An 18,623-nucleotide genomic window follows, 5' to 3' on the forward strand; every position below is an offset into this window, starting at 1 on the left:
TTTAAGATAAATTTTTCACAGGTGGTCATCAGCTCCACACACATCTTCTGAATGTCTAACTTGAGTTTGGCAAGTAAATTTGATTAAAGAAGAACGGAGCATTTCTCTGCTGCAACTGTATTAAGTTGTTTTTTTTACAAACAATGTTATAAGGTGCTAAATTCACAAAAGGTGAGGTCTTGGACATCTTGAAATGGCTACTCCAAACATATAGGATACTTCAAAAAATTGATGTCTGAGTTCCTTTTCTGGAAAATAGCGATAGTACCCATCATGTCCCGCCTAGGGTTTTTGTAAATTTTTTTATTAATGTTTATGAAGCACTGCAGTATTATAGTCAGGAACAGTACAGGAAAAATCCATTATTTTGTCTTCATACCACAGTCAAGTAAGTTTATCCCAGTAGGGCACACTAAAGCATGAATAGGATATTAAATAGCAGCGTAATCAGTAAGAAATGTCTGTTATGTGTCTTAGATAGGAAATGTCTGGGGGAAAAAATGCATGTAATATTTCATTAGAGACTAAATTGCAATGCATACACATACAGAAAATACTAATTCTGTAATTTCTTTTTTTGTGTACTTGACTTCGCAGTCTTAGGTAATTTTGTGTGTATGTGTTGTGTGTTATCTGATAGCGATTGGCTGTATGCTTTAAGGAGCAGCAAGACAGTTCCTAGCCTTGATTTTTATGCATTTTAGACTGGCTGATGTCTTAATCACAACATTGCATTTATTTACAGGCTTGGGTTCCCCCCTTGGAATTTTTATCCCTTTGCAAAGCACTTGGAGATCCTTTGAACTGAAAGCTCCATATGTAGTTATAACTGAGACACAGGCTTATTGAGATCATTCCAGGCATTTCTTTCATTCCCTTATCAGAGAATGGGAATCATCTGCAGGTGGTGACTCAGTAAATTGTCCTGTTTTAGGGCTGTTCTTGATTAATTTTAAAGCATTGTTCATAAAGTGGAAAAAACAGCTTCTTCCAAGTTATGAAATAGTCATTTATTGATAATTGCCATGTAGGTGTTCCAGTCTATGGATATCATCTCTGTAGCATTTACAAGCCAAGTCTGTTGTGGTTCAGGGGATCACACACAGATGCACATTTCCACTAACAGTCATTCAGCCAACATCTGGTGGAATAGAGCAGTCTTTCTTAGAGGACCCCTCCTTCCTGCCCAAAGCTGTGATTGTGATAACATTCTGTGACACAAGCATTTCTTTTTACAGGAATCATGTATTTGTCTGACCATTGTTATACATGGTATTATTGTTCCAGGAGAGTCGAATCTATGCTGTGGCCAAGTCTGGCCTGAGGTTGTCTGAAGTGGCCATGGTGAATGATACTTCCAGCTGCTGTAAGTTCTAGACAAGACCCATCCTTAGAGGGAGTTTACATTGACAGTGTGGGACCTGAGCTTCTGGCTGTTCATGTTTCTTTATTTCCTTGCCTGTTTTCAAACTAAATTTGATTTCACAGGTAGCCGTGATAAAGAAAGTAAGGGAGAAGGATACCTCCGATCTCAGGGATGGTTGGTGCTGGACTGTTTGAGCACCTGCATTCAGTGACATCTTCAGGGACTCCATTATCTCCTTCTTCACTTCCACTGACAGTGTTCTGGCTCTGCATGTCTGTGACCTGCTTTTAGTCCTGTGATTCACCATCACCTTCCCCTGTTATAGCTTTTACCTGTTTGGATGTGGTGCACTGGATTGCCATTGTACCATGGGGAGCACAGGGTGGGTAAAACATCTTACAGGCTAAATGGAGGAAGCATTGCAGCTGTCTCTGGGAGTTGTATGTAATTAATAACATATCCCCTTGCCTTTCTCAGGCTAAACTGTCCAAGGTGGCAGGTCTCCATTATTTGATGTTCCAAGAGGCTACATATGTTCTTACACGCATACATGTACCTCTCCATTAAAACCTACTCCTTTTCACCAGTTTGTATTATTTACTCTCTTAATCTCTCTGTGAATCTTCCCAGTTTCCAATTTTTCACGTTCAACTTCTGGGCCATTTACCTGTCTCATCTACAGAAATGTCACAGTGCCAGTCTACACTACGTTGAAGGGGGTAAGGAGTTACATCACTTTCCTCTCATGAAAAGCATGGTCCAGGGCTGCCAGTAATTTGAGAGAGAACGAGGTGAAGCTGTGCAGCAAAGGAAAGAAAATTAGAGAATGCCAGGAGGTACTGGACATCAAAAGAATGTAGAAAGAGTAGCAGATGATAAATGTATTTAGGAATACAGAACATGGCAGCACATTTTTGTCCAGGAAGCTGCAGTGTGCACTCTGAGGATGCAGAAACCTAGGGGGTGATAGTGGGTGTAGCCTAGAGAATGAAATGGAAGAGGGCTCTTGACAGCTTATGGGGAAGCACAGGGCTTGTGGAGCAGTAGGAGAGTGTAACCAGAGGAGACCCAAGCTGGACTCTCTAGTCTGATCTGTTTGGAAGTTCTCAGACTAGAAAGGGAGGAAATGAGGAGCCCTGAGACAGTAATGGTCAAGGCAATGTGAAAACAAATGGCCTGCACTGATTGCTCTGTCTCCTTATTGAGTAGGGGTTGTCCTGAGGAAACTCTTCCCTCACACGCTGATCATACAGGTCTGTTTTCCAGAAAGCCACACAGATCAGCAACGTGCCTTTCTTAGATGAGTCTTCAGGCTCCGATGACGACTGTGGCTCCCATGCTAGCTTCAGGACTTCAACTCCTGGATCTGAGAACAGAAAATCTAGCATGCCAGGCAGCCCTCGTGCAGTGAAGAGAGGTAAAGTGGGACTATTGCTACTGAGCAGCATGAACTCTGTCCTCATGGGTGAGGCAATATGTCCTGAACAGCATCATCAGGGAAAGGCAAATGCTCAGCCTTGGTGATGTTAATAAGGAGTTCTCACAGAATGTGTACAGATGTCAACAGCTACTCAGTAGAAACCTGTCCTCTTAGATGGGTTTTTACCACTGGCAGATTTCCATCCAGGCAATTGCTAAGCTAAGACTGTGGGAAGGATTGATCTCCCAGATTCATCACATATCCAGTGAAGCCATCCATACCTTTTCTGTGACTACTTCTTGTAAGCAAGCTAGTACTGATGCATTAAAGAAAATGTCTTTTGTCCCTGTCACTGGCTGTTAATTTCTTGACCGGTAAGCAAATCTTTCCTATCTTTGAGAGACATCATGTAATTTGGGTCCTGGCTAGAACAATTTTTCTTGACTGCTGGGAAGGTTAAACTGGATCCTTGAGTGGAATTTTCATTACAATTGGTAGTCAATAAAATAGAATCCTATTTCATGTAGTCTTAACTTCTGTTGTGATGCATTGGCTGTTGTGTCTGTGCATTGCCAGGGACCAGTGGTGGAAGATTCACAGAAAGCAAAGCCCCGTTGCTGGTGAAGGGAGCCTTTTCTTTAGTTTGAATGAGAGGGGCTTGAGACTTTATAAGGGATATTTCCAAGCTGGAAACAGCATGTCTTTAGATGCTTTAGATAACAAGTCAGTTGATTTATTACTTTTTAAATTTTTAAAATATATGTTTATTCAGCAACAAATTTATTTTACTGTCACTATCCAAAACTCACTCTCACTACTTGTTTTCCTGGGGTGGGGTGGAAAATCTCAGGAATTTGGTTAGTTGTGGTTGAGTTTCCAAAGTATGATATGATTTGTTCTTCTTGAACAAAAAAGCCTTAATGGTGAACTCAGACTTTTTCAGAGTGTGTAGTGTTCAGTGAATGCTTCTGTCTAGCCATGATTCTCATTCTTTCCTGTATTTTGAACAGGTGTATCTATGTCCTCACTGAGCTCTGAGAGTGACTACGCCATCCCTCCTGATGCCTGCTCCTTGGATGGTGACTGTTCAGAGCCAGAACATAAGCTACAGCGAACATCTTCCTATTCCACTGATGGTGGAGTCTGCACTGTAAGTCTTCCTACCTCACAGTTGTGAAGGTATGCAAACAGAGCCTTGGCCTTGAAAGAGAAAACGCATAACTATGATATATTGAGTTATCCCCTGCAAAGTGATGCTCTAATAGACTGGGCTGTTGGTCCTGCTGGTTTGTATCAAAAGATACAAGTATTTGATGCTTTAGAAGAAGGTGCCATTTCTGTTACGTGGTTATAGAAAAGTATAAGCATTAAGGGCTCTGTTCTTTCCTGATGGCTTGTATTGGTTTCCTGTAGTCATATTCTACTTGAATGATGGCCTTACACTTTTGTGACAAAACAAGTTTGGAAATTGAGAGGAAAGAAGGAGAAAGGATAGAGTATTTTGGCCTAGAAAAAAACCTCAAACATGGGCAGCATTAAATTCTGTACTTTTGAATGTAAGAGATCAAGCAGACAAGGAATGGACTCTAATCATGGCTTAGAGATAGCCTTCACTTTTATTTGGAAAATCGCTGCTATGGTAGGAAAACAAATAAGTTTTTAGTGCATCAAACAATCAGTGAAGTGATCTTGAGAAGCTGCCTTTACTAAAACAACACAATGTGGTATTTGCAGCTACACAGATAGTCTAGGGCTCTCTTCAGGTTGAGCAGAGGACACTGATCTTGGATGGCTGCTACTCCCATCTGGCAGAGTAAAGCAGAAAATAATGGAGATGCAGCAAATGTCTGATCTTGACTTCAGCACGCTTTAATTTGTATTTTGAGAGATGCAAGATAACCTTCTCTACCCCTTGCTCTTCGCCCTCCAGGAACCCATGGAGAAATCAGGTTACTTGCTGAAAATGGGCAGCCAGGTGAAGATGTGGAAGAGACGATGGTTTGTTCTAAGAAACAGACAAATCATGTACTACAAGTCTCCGGTGAGTCACTGGGATACATTTACTCCTGTGTTGGAGGCATAGGGGAAGGCTGTCTGCAGAACCAGTTCCAGGCTGATACTACTGGCAGAGTGGGCAGCCATGGGCAAGCTTCCCCCAAAATGTCCTGCCAAAGAGCTTTGTCTGACCCACAGGTTCAACTGTGGGTCTCTGCTTAGGCAGGGAAGCTCCTTGTGGTGGCAGTTTCCAAGAAGTGAAAGGTTGTTCACAAGGACAGAAGCTTGGCACCTACTGGTTAACTTCACACAGATGATGACAAGCAGAAGGCATACCATGGCCCAGCTATGGTCATGTTTCAAATTAAAATAAAGGAAAAATAAATTACAATACCAGGAGGGCACTGATCCATACTCATCAGTCAGTATATGGGGCTCTGAGGAAAACTACAACTTTCAGGGGAAGAAAGCTGGATTCTTTCATTTTTCACCCTCCCACATGGACATGGAAATATTAGAAAACTAGGATAAAATTGAAAATAAGCTTTTGTGCAAACGCTGTCTTACAATGATCAGTGAAACAATATTGAGAGAGCATGTTTGTGCATTTAAACCTTTCCAAATACTTTCCATATCTCACAACTTTTTCAAATTATGTTATTCGAAAAATTCTAGCAGTATGCAGTTACAATTTGTATATACAATAGAATATATTTATTGTTGGCCTTCATTATTCTCCTGTACTTAGCTACATCACAGAAAAATCTATTTAGGGATATTCACCTTCCATACTTTTTTTTCTTTTGGACCCAGCAACTTCCTCCATACCTGCATAATTACACAATATTTCTATGTAAATACACATCTTTGCCTACAAGTCAGAAATACTGAGAAGATTTATTGTTTATTATTATTATGCCTTAGGGCACAATGCATCTTTATTTCTAATAGTAGGTTTATTCATCAGAATTCACAAGCAAATTATATATTACATACACAAATATATTTAAAAAATAATTTCGTAAATATGCAGAATTTAGATTGTTGGTTGGAAGGAACTTCTGGAAAACCTTAGTCCAACTGACACATTGAAGAGCATCTGTCACCAGCTGCAGAGCAAACCACCCATGGCTTTGTCTAGCTGAATCTTGAAAACTTCCCAAGGCAGAAATTCAGCTACTATCTGGGTACCTGTTTGGTGTTGTGTTGCCTTCCCAGTGAGAAAGAGTTTGTGGGGTTTTTGGTTTTGTGTTTTTTATTTCCCCTAATGATCAGTCTGAGCTTCATGAAACAGTATTTGTCATCGTTACCCTTGTTATATTGTCTTCCACTACTGTGGAGACTTTTGCTTCATGATTGCAATGAGATCACACTGTCTTAAATACAACCTGGCAACCTTCAGCTGCCCTTTCCAGCTCATGAATGCAGACTCCAACCTGCACATGCATATTATGCTGTATTTAAGTACTCTTAAGACCCATGTGAGATTTTTCCCTTCTGAAAAGCTGATTGCTTTTCTTTCCTCAGAGTGATGTTATCCACAAACCACAAGGGCAGATAGACCTGAATTCCTCATGCCAAATTGTCAGAGGTGAAGGGTCCCAAACATTCCAGGTAAGCGTTGCTTTTTCATCCTGCAGATAACCACACACTCAGTGGCTGGGTGAGAGGGCACTTAGTTCAGGCTGAATAGTAGTGTCTCAATTGATATGAACTAACTTTATCTGGCCCCTGTATTGCCTGGCACAAGCCAGGCAGTTAGTTCAATAAATAATGGGGAAAGAGCTAAATTGTAACCCAAATACAGCTTTTTGAAATGGAAAGAAATTCGCCTTTGTTTTTGTTTTTTTTTTTTTACACCATAGCACTTTTCTTTTTTGCAGTTGGGACTAAGAGCTTGAAATCTGTGGGAGAAGTAAAAATAAAACCAGATAGTACCTAGGATCTCCTCTGTCTGAAAGACTCCTCTCACAAGGTCTCCAGCCTGACTGAAGTGTTGGATTCCTATTAGAATTCGAGTTCCAAAGAATTAGAAGTTAGCCCATCATTGGGTCCAGTTTTAAGCCATTATTGTTAGAGGACTTCATTATAAAGGCAGCATTAAAGTTTCTTTCATACTGTGACAGAAAGGCATATGGCCTGAAGGTGAGCTACCTTCTGCCCTTATGGAACTGAAGTTGCTATGTCTTAATACTGTTAAATTCATTGCCTCTTCCCTCTCAAAGAGTCACAAGCTATTGAAGGCAGAATGCAATACAAAGTGAAGGCAGCAAAAAACTCCATTTCTGTAGTCACCTTTAAAATGAAAATTTAGCAGCAGCACTGAGAAACAAGAAAGGATGAGAAGGGAGACAAACCACAATATGAAACAGAAACAGCAAGAGAGCTCATGAGAATTTGATTAATCTGCATTTCAGTTCTTTCACTTGGGCTTTGAGGATTAGCACATTTTTAAAAAAAAAAAAAAACAACAAAACCTGTATGGGATAATGAAACTCAGCAGCTGAAGAAAAGATTTGTAGGTGTGCAGATTTATACTTACACCTTTTCCTTCCAGCTGATGACAGAAAAGAGAACCTACTTCCTGACAGCAGACTCTCCCAACATCCTGGAGGAATGGATTAATGTCCTACAGAGTATCCTGAGAGTGCAGGTGACCAGTCCTGTTGGTGTTCCTCATAGTGACGCTAAACCTACTGTGAAAGGTTGGCTCACTAAGGTAAAATACTGTTTCTTACTTTATTCAGTTTAGCTCAGTATTGATAGTATACCAGCTTCTTGGTTTGCACAGTAAATGTCAGCAAGAAATTACTATTTTAATACTACCTAGAAGAGTGGGGAAAGAAAGAAAAGTGGCAGCAGATTTCTGTATTTCAGAGAGGAACGTTTGTATAAATTATAAGGAATAGGACAAACAAAGCTACTGAGAGATAATGATTTTGTCAAATAGTAAGTAATAACACATATCTAGCTTATGTATGTTTTTCTTCATCATGTGTTATGACAGTATGTCATAATAAAAAAAACCAACAGGAGATGCTGTTAAATGTCACATTTAATTGATCTTAACTTGGTGATATAGGAGAGTTTCAAAGAAATGGCTTGTATGGCTCCAAGTTAGCATTTATTTCCATTATAACAGACTGCATGCGCATTAGTACAAAATATACAAAGTACAATGGCTGCAAATTCTTATGCTTTATGCCATTTCCATAGATCAGTTTTGCATACCAAGTTACTATGAATTTTTAAATGTAATTCTGGTCAGCTTCTAAAGATGGCTAAAGACAACCTGCATCTGAAGCCTGTTCCTCTGCAATAGGAAACAGATACCTAGATTATATGTTGACTGGTCTTTTCCTGCTGAGATGAAATGATTCATTCCTATAATCTTAAAAAGGTTATTCTTAATATTGTATTTCAGGATACAGAAATGATGGGTCGTTTTGAATGAGTAAAATACTTCACAAAATCTTAGACACATTTCCATAAGCACCTATGTCCCATCTACTTAGGTGGGATGTACTTATCTGCTTTTGGAAGTGGTGCCCTGTGTGTTTTGAGAGGAACTCTTATTAGCATAGAACAAATCATGTATGAAGGCTTTAAGGGAGAATTGAATCGAAAGTTGAAATCCTAGAAAATCATTCCAGCAACACTGCTGGTGTTAAAAACCTGTATTTCTTTGTCCTCCTTACAGGTCAAGCATGGTCACTCTAAGCTGGTCTGGTGTGCACTGATTGGAAAAACTTTCTACTACTACCGAAATCATGAAGATAAGGCAATGCCTTTCCCCTTTTGTTCCTGAACCCTCCTTTCCTATTTCTCATGATGCTTTCCTTCCTTCTACTGCTTCTGTGTCTCATACTTCAAGCTCTTCCTTGGTTGTACCTCTCTTCTTCTAACAGCATCTGCTCCACAAAGAGAATCAATGTTTTCTCTGATTTTTTTTTCCTTAAAGCTAAAATGACAAAAGACCGAAAAGGCGAGTGCCTGCTCTTTCTCAGATCACTGTATATCTTTCTCATTTCCTCCATTTGGTCTTGTGAAGACTTTATAGCAGACTTTTATATAGCAGCTGATATATTTTGCATACTGTCATGAAAATAAGCAGCAACAACAATATGGGATGAGGGAGGTCATTTAATCAGTGTATTGTGCTTCCATTTCTGGAAGCTTGGCCCAGTGGTCCATTACTTTGTCTTGGTGATGTTGAAACCCAAGTTTTAGAATATCAAGGATTACTGTGACTCATACTTGGGATTGACTTCCAGAGTTAGCACAGCAGATATCCTCTGTTTGTCTGAATCTACCTATTTATGCAATTTTAAAAGTACTTATTATCCAGTAGCAAGCAGAAAGTCTGACCAGGATCAGAAAACAGTGGCTCAAGATACTGAGAAACTGACCATCAGAAAACACATGCAGCCTTGCAGAAACAATGATGTAAACACAACTGACAAGTGTAATGGGAAGAAAACAGTACCTTATGGGAAAGGCCATCTTTTTATTTGCATTCTCATTCTGACCTGTAGATGCGCTCTCAAGAAAAGTAATAGAAGTAGTAACACAGTTTGTAAGTACTTCAGTTGATGGAGCAGAAGAGATTCTATAGAAATGAAAGATTTCTATAATTACATTAGTTAAACACTGAATTATAGTTTATTCCTTACATTTTGGAGAACTGCTAACAGTTTGACCTGGGTTTTCTTTCCCAGTGTTCCCTGTCCATAGTGGGAGATTAGCTGTACTTACCTGACTTGCTTCCCTTCCTCATAGTGTCCCCTAGGGCATCTGCCAATGTGTGAGTCCAAAGTGGAAGAAGTAGACCGTTCCTGTGACTCTGATGAAGATTATGAAGCCACTGGTGGAGGACTTCTCTCATCCCACTGTACATTGGTGATTCACCCACAGGACCAGAGTCCCACATACTTACTCATTCGCACCAAACAGGAGAAGGTATAAAAGGCAGACCTTTTGGAGAAGAATCTTTTTGGTATTGGTGGACAAATGGGGCATACAGACTGAACTGTTTGTAGAAAACAGTGTCTGCATTGACCCCTACTCTTCTCATCCTTATGCCTAGAATACTTGGCTGTACCATCTGACTGTGGCAGCTGGTAGCAGTAATGCCGCAGTGGGCACATCATATGAACAGCTCATTGGAAAACTATTGGATGCAGAGGGAGACCCCAGTAAGTAGAAACCATAAACTCTTTTCCACAGTAGCAAAGTGTAAGGAAGGGAAATTTCAATTCCCAGTTTCAATCCAGCCAAAGGTGAGGGAAGGGGATTCTCAGTAGAACAACGTATGATATAGCGTCCTTCTCCCCTAGTTCTGCAGTAACATCTCCAGAGAGAATACAGGCATTGTAGTGAAACTAGACAAGTCCATCACATTGTCGCATCATTTATCAAAGCAAACTTCTGTAACACTAATTCAAATTAAAAAGAACTGGAGCTTTCATTTTTCCTGTTATTGTTGGTCCTGATTTCATTTCCTGGGAATCTTGACCATACAAACGCATGCTCTCTCCTCTAAATACTCACACACATTTGCCATTGCATCTGTTCCTCTGCCTGCATGTGTAAATCCTCACATATACATCCGTGCTCATCTGTTCCTCCTCATCTTTGATACTTGCTCATTTGTTTATGCACCAGGTTCCCAAATGTGTGTTAACATATGCATTTTTACTTAATACTCTTTTTCTGCACACTCACGTACTCCTAGGCCTATATGGGAACCTTGTTGAATAGTGACTTGCAAACAAAGATCCCCACTGCAGGCAGCTGCCCTGGCAGAGTTTGTGTCTCTTGCTTGAACACACAGCTGAGCAGTTTCTCACCAGAATCCAGCTGATGAGAAGCTCTGACAGCAGGATTGAGGATAGCAGTACTTCTTTCTGCTGATGGCTAATGCTGCTGGTGACTCGTTGTTCATGGCAGGCTTTGCACCAAAGATAAATGTGGCCTAGTGAAGTACTGCTTCCTCGGGTGCCTTGCCATTTCAGCAAGGCCCCTTTTCAATGTGAATACTGTCATTTTTCTTCAGATTCTCCTCTGTGGAAACATCCTATGTTGTGCTACAGTAAAGATGGGTTGCACACATCCCTCACCACTCTGCCATCTGAGGCTCTACAGACTGAAGCTGTGAAACTTTTTAAGGTATTTAAAGGGACATTGCATCGTGTTCAGTTATTTTGCTCTGTTGTGGGGGCAACAACATTGTTTGGTCACGTTGTTCATCACAACATTTACTCGTCAGCATTGGTTGCTTTAGACAGGCCTGCTGGGTCATGTAATTACAATAGGGGACAGTCAGATATTAGGTGTGGTTCACTCTCTGGAAGTTTAATTTTCCTTGTAGGGAATCTGCATTTAGAAGCAATGTCCCTCACAGGCTTTATGCTTCAAAGTTAGCCTTATCTTCCTCTTTCCTCTCCAACAGCTGGATTGAATGGAATAGAATTATTGGCAAACTCAGTTGTTGTCAGTAAGACCAATGGTGAAGCCATTGGAGGTTTTATCCTTGCACTCCCCAAGTGTAAGATCAGCAGTAAGATTGGACAGTCTTAGCAAGGTAAAGCACAGGCATGGGAGGCAGGAAGCATGTTTTCCCCTCAATTCTCTTGCTGACTTGTGAGCCCTCAGGCTGGGGGAGGTTGAGTGAATTTTCTAGTTGCCACGACTAAAGAGGGAGGGGAGGGACAGGAATTAAGTATTTATTCTCCTCCCTCCTTTCAGGGTTGTTTAGAAGAATTCATTAATTGTCTGTAACACACCTGGATACCCTGTCCTGGAAAGTAGCAGAGAAGAGTCATTGTATTCACGGTGTTGACTAACTTCCACACTTTTACAGTCCTGTCAGCTGTTCATCAATGTCCCTGTGGAGGCAGCCTCTATTGATTACCACGTGTCACTTGCCCAGACAGCACTGCAGGTCTGCTTGACGCACACTGAGCTGCAGAATGAAATTTACTGTCAGCTTGTTAAACAGACCAGCTGCCGACAGCCCCAGAATCACTCAATCATTCAGGTCAGTTCCTCTTTTGTCACTTCCACTCTGTAAATACTTTCTATTTAATTCCATGCTTTTAATAATAAGGAATGGGACTGGTTTTCATAAAATTGTGCAAATGCTAAAGGTGTGCTGGAGGAAAGAGAATCTTGGCACTTCTGTGCAAAGAAATACATTGAGAATGTAACTACTTGCAAAATGAATTTTAGTTTATTTAACCATTTACCAGTTGCAAATGGTCTATTCAGGCCATATTCAGAATCAAAACTGACAGCTCATGTCGGCTAGCTATAAGTGCCACATGGTATTAATTTTGTTTTCCATTTTAGTTAATCAACAGCATGCAAATCATGAATATTACTGTTAAGCATGAAATCTGATTTTTGCACTATAATTATTGGGTAACTCAAATGAATAAGTTATACTGTGAATGTAGATACTTGGTTATAATATTCCCAGCTCAAATGAGAAAATAAAATCTGGTTGAAGAATAATGGGTCTAATTTAAAAAAAAATCCCCCAGTGTATTCTTCGTTATGATTTGCAGTTGCAAATAGGAAAGAAATATAAATTTAAGTCTTAATCGTTCACTCAGCTCTGGCTACGTTAGTGTTTTCAAAAGTGGCTAATGATTTAGAACACCTCCTCTAAGAGTGCAGGTTGAGATATTGAAGAGCATCCTGTCCTCTGACCATTGCTTCCCTTTGAAGCATCTTGAATTACATGTCTAAAAATGGTCACTTCCAAAAGCGTTGTTCACCATCCAACATTTTGGTTGCACTATTCTGTGAAAGACAATAGGCAAGAAGAACAGAACAAGACTCACGTCCAGTTTTATGTTCACAGTGCTGGCAACTCCTGGCTTTGTGCGCTCCCTTGTTCCTGCCTCAACATCACTTCCTCTGGTACATCAAACAGCACTTGCAGCGTCATGCAGACCCCAGGTAAAGACTGCAACATCATTTTCTTCTGCTAAGCTGATTGTATGTTGCATCCACTACTGATAAAGGTGGAAGCAATTTTGTAACTCACACCTGCAAAAAAGTTGAGGGAGGGGACAGAAGATTCCCAATGGTATCAAGCTGCCCGCCTTCAGTCATTCACATTAATTTGTCTGTTATATTAAGCTACTTCACAAAACTGTGTGACCTATACTGGGCAAAAGAACTTCTTGCCAATGCAACTGGAGGTACATATTTTCTTTTACTTTGGTTTGTCTTTGTGTCAATCATTATTTAGAATGAATTATTACAATTTTACGTGATTATATTCTGCTGTTAGGTTAGCAGGCATACTGACAGAACTAAAGTGAGGCAGAGAACAACTCGGGGAACTATAAAAAGTTAGGAAATACTAACAAACCTGAAATATAGTACTGTTTTCTGTTACCTCTTTAGTGTGTAACACTTTTCCCTATAAGAAAACAGAGCAAGACCTACTGTTACAGCAATAAGTTGTTCTCCAGTGTTCATGCTGTGCTCTTTGTTTCTGTGGTGATCTGGTCTTCAGCATATCTCACTGTGTCCTTGGCGGGGAGGTCACAACTAGAGATACCTCATTGTCTATTGCAAGAATATACTGTTGCTAAGACATAGGTAAAAGAGTGGTTTCATTTCTAACAAATACTCAGCCTGAGTCTGCCTTGGAACTCAAGCTAAAAGTCTCCTGGTATTGTGAAGGAAATCTGTGTACTCCTTCAATCAAGGTTTTTTTTTCTTTTCTTATACACTGCCTCAAATTTTCTATTTCCTCTCAGAAGCAAAAATACAGATATGAGGCACTCCTTGATGTTCAGGCTCTCCCTCCATGGGCTAAGGCAACATGTTAGGGCCCTATCTTCTGGATACTACTAGAAACCATCTCTTCAAACTGTGCATTACCATTGTCCCTACTTCAGCTGAGAAGAGGAGCGGCTCTACTGTTTGGGACTATTGAGTTTGGGACTACTGAATTTCATAAGGATGTGCTGGCCTCTGCGAAACTGATTCATTGCATCAGTTTCAAGCATTACTGTGCTGATGGTCTGCCAGGTTCTTAGCCCAAAAGTACCTTTATCAACAAACAAACTTTAAGCAGAAGCAAAGAGGAAATGTATTTATACAATCCAGCTATGAAACAATAGGGCTAGAAACAAATGTACAGAAATTACAAAAACAGTGCTTATATTCATCTGTATTTTAGATTAGATTTAGAGCAGTTGCTGAACAAGACTCGGCTTAGCTCCTTCAGCCTAGCTTTAGGAATACTTGTGTCTCTTTAGATGGAGTAGTTATGGCTGTTTCTTGAACAGTTAAATAGATATGCTTTCCCTGTTTCATACAGCAAACAAGACACTAGAGTGTTTACACTGCATACTGCCTATAGTCTAGATTTACACTAGGTCTGCATTCTTGGTAGTGTTTTTCATGAAAGGTGACCTTAGAGGACATATCCAGTCTCTGAGAGGAGGAAAAGGAGGCACAGTTCTAGGCTAAGATGATACAGGGCTCAGGAGCATTTGGAAGCCAGACAACAGCTTCTCATAGAAACAAGATTCTCCATCTGAAAATTAATCAAATGCTTTACTGGGGAAGTAAGCACTGTAATGCCAGTGAAAAGCCAGAGCTCCTGACTTCCATGTTGCTTACAGAGATTTAACTGGAGATATAATCATGTACTGAGCTCCTGAAGGCATCCTGAATGGAAGTAGTTTCCCCTTCCCCTGCAAGGTGATAGCACGGTTATAAATCCATATAAATCCTTCAATTTCAGAACTTAAGCAGTATATACATTCTCAGCATTTTTGTAAAAGGTGTAATTGACTGTTCCTGTCCGGCTTTAGAGAAGCTTATAACCATGTAAATTGATAAACACAATTTATATAATCCTGTAAGTGAGACTAATGCATTACAACTTAGTATTAATCCTTATCAGGACTTGACATGATAGTAACTAAATTCTGCTGGCATAACAGAGAGTTTGAGGGTGAACAGGTCTTGGTTTAATGGATACTATGATGGCAACAGGGTACAGAAGAGGATATTCTTATACTATGTCCAGCCCATCTAGGAGCAGGGAATGCTCTTGTGATTCCCAGAGAGTCCATTGTCTACCTTAATTTTACAGATCCTTAGAGCTCAGGTTTATGTTGTAGCTTTTCGCTTTAGCTGTTAGTCTGTTGAGATGAACTAGTATATCTGCACAGAAATGTATCTTTGCTTGAGCAAAAGCCTGAGGGAGGAATGCTCTAGTCACGGCATGGGAAATGGAAGAGGACATGGCTATCTCCACCTCTTTGTCTAGGAGCGAAATAGGCAAGTATGCCATCTACTGCCAGAGATCAGTAGACCGCGCTGTGCAGACTGGTGAACGGGAAGCCAAGCCCTCCCGGATGGAGATTGTATCCATCCTGCTGAGAAATCCCTACCACCACTCACTACCCTTCAGCATCCCAGTGCACTTCATGAATGGAACCTACCAGGTGAGCCACCACAGCTGCTTTTTGTCTGGGCACCAGAGGACTGCACCAAAACCTGCCTCCTTCATGTGGGTGGGTGGCACCATAGTGTTCATACGTATCAGATATTGGGAGATAGACACCGTTTCTTCTCCTTGCTGTTTTAGCCATTTTTCCTGAGAAAACGAAAGGTATCCAGTCCCGGCTGTACTGGTCTTAGGAAGAAAAGCTAGCTGGGGAAAACGGAAAGATGTCCTAAGTGTCTCAGAAAGAATGCAGCGTGAAGGGAGACAATATGCAAGTGCAGTTACTGGAGCTGGCAGACAATCATGAGACACCAGTCTTTAGGAAACCAGGCTTCATTAGTTGTGATATCCATTAATGCCATGCTTCTTGAAAGTCATCCTCAATTAACTCCTCTTTGTAGGTTGTAGGTTTTGATGGTTCCTCAACAGTTGATGAAGTCATCCAGCGACTGAACCAGGAGACAGGAATGAGAAAGCCATCCCACATGGGATTTTCTCTGTTCACAGATGATCCTTCTGGGAGGAATTTGGAACACTGTCTGCAGGGCAACATGAAGGTATTTTTTTTTTCCTCTGCTACATTCAGCATCATCTTTGAAGAGCTGCTAAATGGCTAATAAATTTTTCTTAATGCAACAAGATCAAATACACCTGAGTATTGTCTATCTATATTAGTATTCAGAGATGAGATATTAATTCCTGCACTTTGGTCACAACAACCCCATGCAGTGCTACAGGATGGGGGAAGAGTGGCTGGAGAGCTGCCTGGTGGAAAGGGATCTGGAAGTATTGGTCAACAGCTGGCTGAATATGAACCAGCAGTGTGCTCAGGCAGCCAAGAAGGCCAATGGCATCCTGCCTTGTATCAGGATTGAACAGTGGCCAGCAGGAGCAGGGAGGTGATCGTGCCCCTGTGCTCGGCACTGGTGAGGCCCCACCTCGAGTACTGTGTGCAGGTTTGGGCCCCTCACTGCAAGGAGGACATTGAGGTGCTGAAGTGTGTCAAAAGAAGGGCAATGAAGCTGGTGAAGGGTCTAGAGAGCAAGTCTTATGAGGAGAGGCTGAGGGAGCTGGGGTTGTTTAGTCTGGAGAAAAGGAGGCTGAGGGGAGACTTTATTGTGTTCTACAGCTACCTGAAAGGAGGTTGTAGTGAGGTGGGGGTCGGTCTCTTATCCCAAGAGATAGGATGAGAGGAAATGGCCTCAGGTTGTGCCAGGGGAGGTTTAGATTGGATATTAGGGAAAACTTCTTCGCTGAAAGGTTTATCAAGCACTGGCACAGGCTGCCCAGGGAAGTGGTGGAGTCACCATCTCTGGAGATATTTAAAAGACAGGTAGATATGGTGCTTTGGGAATTGGTTTGGTGCTGGGCTTGGCAATATTAGGTTTATGGTTGGCCCTGAGGATCTTACAGGTCTTTTCCAACCTAAATGATTCTGTGATTCAATAATTAGCTCAGTCTAGTCTGAGATACTCGTTAAGAAAGCATGTTCTGTTTTAGTAGCTGATAAATTGATCAATTTTTAAAAAGTCTTTAAATCATATTTTAGCACGTATTAAAGTTTAATTTGTCTTGACTGCAAAGTTAAAACACGATTAAGCTAGCTAGCGTGATCAGATATCCCAACTAACATCAAACGTGACGCTCCTAATTGAGACAAATTTGTGTTAGGCTTTGAGTCTCTTGGCGTGTCTATATAAATCTCATCTATTGGATTATGAAGTATCTCCTTGCCAGCTCCAGATAACTCAGGCTTTCATTGTTGATGAGTGTACTTGGGGGAGAAAGCTCTACTGAGTAAGCCCTTACTTTTAAAAAAGAGAGGAGTGCCTCAGATTAAGGGAAAAGGAAAGCAGGGAAAATATTAACATCTGTGTCTTTCATATGGAGATTTTTACCCATGCTCCAGCTGGATGACTGCCTTAAGTGAGCAGGCTAGTGGCCATGAATGAGACACATCAGATTTTGGTACAAATTTGGGAGAATAATTTGTCATACCGCATTGATGGAGGAATAGTGGTAGTGGCAACTTTGAGGAGGCCCTGATACCTATAAGGAACATAAACATTCAGTTTTACACAGTGTAAAATTTCACATTGGGCAATGGAGGGAGAAGGTGCCAATAACTTTAAATTAGATGGTTTGAAGAGGAAACTACTACAGACAGTGCCAAAATATATATTTTGCCTTCATGGCCTGATACAGGTCAGATAATCTGGAGCTTTGCTGGTAATGGAACCACTGTTTGGAGAGATGAGATATTAGAGTAAACAAAGGAGTTTGAGACAATCAAAGGCACTGGTTATTATTTCCTTGCCAAGGCAACTTCAGTAGCCTCTTAAGAGAGGATTAGGGTATCCGATTATTTCATGTGCCTTCTTATGTTCCCATTCCTTTTATTGAGATGCTATTGAAGAGGTGTAGGGGCCTTTATTAGACCACTTGTAAAAGAACAGGAACAATCAAGAGAAGATGAATGGAACTAAAGAGATTAACTGTGCTATTAGTAAAAAGGTGTCTGAGCTACAAAGTTGGAATCCAGGACCAAACGTTCTCGAAGTTTGGACATTGACATCCAAGGGTTTGGTTTAGCCAAGCATGTAGAGCACTGCTATTCAGAGGATATGTTGGTGCTTTAGTTTGGCTCAGAAGAGCACTTTTGAAGCAAACCTACCAATCATTCCTATTAGCCATGCTTTGATTCACAATCAGGAGCAGCATTGGAGAGCACGAAATGGATTCTTTTGATGTGAAATATGAACTGGAAGATGTGATCCAACATAGTAGTGGGCTTTCAGACCATTTGATCAGACTAAATCTTGTCCAAAGGAAAAGCCTTTGAAACTCATAGTGTGGGCATAGTCTTAGGAATGGGTGTTTCACTGTGCAGATCTATTCCTCCTGTGCTTTGCTACTTGCTAACGTAGACATAGCCACGGTGTTGCTACCAGACCAGAATTCGCTTACAGATGTCCCCTTGCAGAATAGAGATGGAGTTTTCAGTTGAAACGCTTTAATTTTTACATACTGTGCAACAGAAAAAGGAATTGTTTTGCCACTTTTGGCTGTGTTTATGCTGATCCAGTCTATTTCTTTATCTTCTGTGTTCCACAATACTTCTTTCACTTGCTTTCCTCTCAAGCCTTGACTGTATATTTCACCTCAGTTTTTCTCTCCTCTCTCTAATGTATTTTTTTAAAGATCTGTGATGTCATTTCTAAATGGGAACAAGCCTTAAAAGAATTGCATCCTGGGAAATATGAAGGTGGCACAAGAATTGTGAAGTTGACCTATAAGAACAGGTACTGTGCTTCATTGGTTGGCCTCTCTACTGCTACTAATTAAACATTTCTAGACTG

The 18,623-nt window shown here is 40.7% G+C and overlaps 1 protein-coding gene across 4 annotated transcripts in view; it reads left to right on the forward strand.

Annotated features, from left to right (window-relative positions):
• Positions 1-18,623, forward strand: part of PLEKHH1 (pleckstrin homology, MyTH4 and FERM domain containing H1) — a 52,646-nt gene that overhangs the window by 23,417 nt on the left and 10,606 nt on the right. For all 4 annotated transcript variants that reach the window (XR_012662235.1, XM_075103146.1, XM_075103144.1 and 1 more), the window contains exons 8-23: positions 1,288-1,366; positions 1,997-2,085; positions 2,633-2,783; positions 3,797-3,936; positions 4,717-4,827; positions 6,309-6,395; positions 7,339-7,500; positions 8,482-8,562; positions 9,561-9,740; positions 9,868-9,976; positions 10,837-10,949; positions 11,644-11,820; positions 12,649-12,746; positions 15,085-15,262; positions 15,666-15,821; positions 18,466-18,566. Coding sequence is in view for 3 of the 4 variants with exons in the window: in XM_075103146.1 (XP_074959247.1) it covers positions 1,288-1,366; positions 1,997-2,085; positions 2,633-2,783; positions 3,797-3,936; positions 4,717-4,827; positions 6,309-6,395; positions 7,339-7,500; positions 8,482-8,562; positions 9,561-9,740; positions 9,868-9,976; positions 10,837-10,949; positions 11,644-11,820; positions 12,649-12,746; positions 15,085-15,262; positions 15,666-15,821; positions 18,466-18,566 (2,012 nt within the window). In the remaining variant the exon portion in view is untranslated. The remainder of the gene's footprint in view (positions 1-1,287; positions 1,367-1,996; positions 2,086-2,632; positions 2,784-3,796; positions 3,937-4,716; positions 4,828-6,308; positions 6,396-7,338; positions 7,501-8,481; positions 8,563-9,560; positions 9,741-9,867; positions 9,977-10,836; positions 10,950-11,643; positions 11,821-12,648; positions 12,747-15,084; positions 15,263-15,665; positions 15,822-18,465; positions 18,567-18,623) is intronic.

Source organism: Phalacrocorax aristotelis, chromosome 9, assembly GCF_949628215.1.
Source record: "Phalacrocorax aristotelis chromosome 9, bGulAri2.1, whole genome shotgun sequence".
In the NCBI taxonomy this organism is placed as follows: Eukaryota; Metazoa; Chordata; class Aves; order Suliformes; family Phalacrocoracidae; genus Phalacrocorax; species Phalacrocorax aristotelis.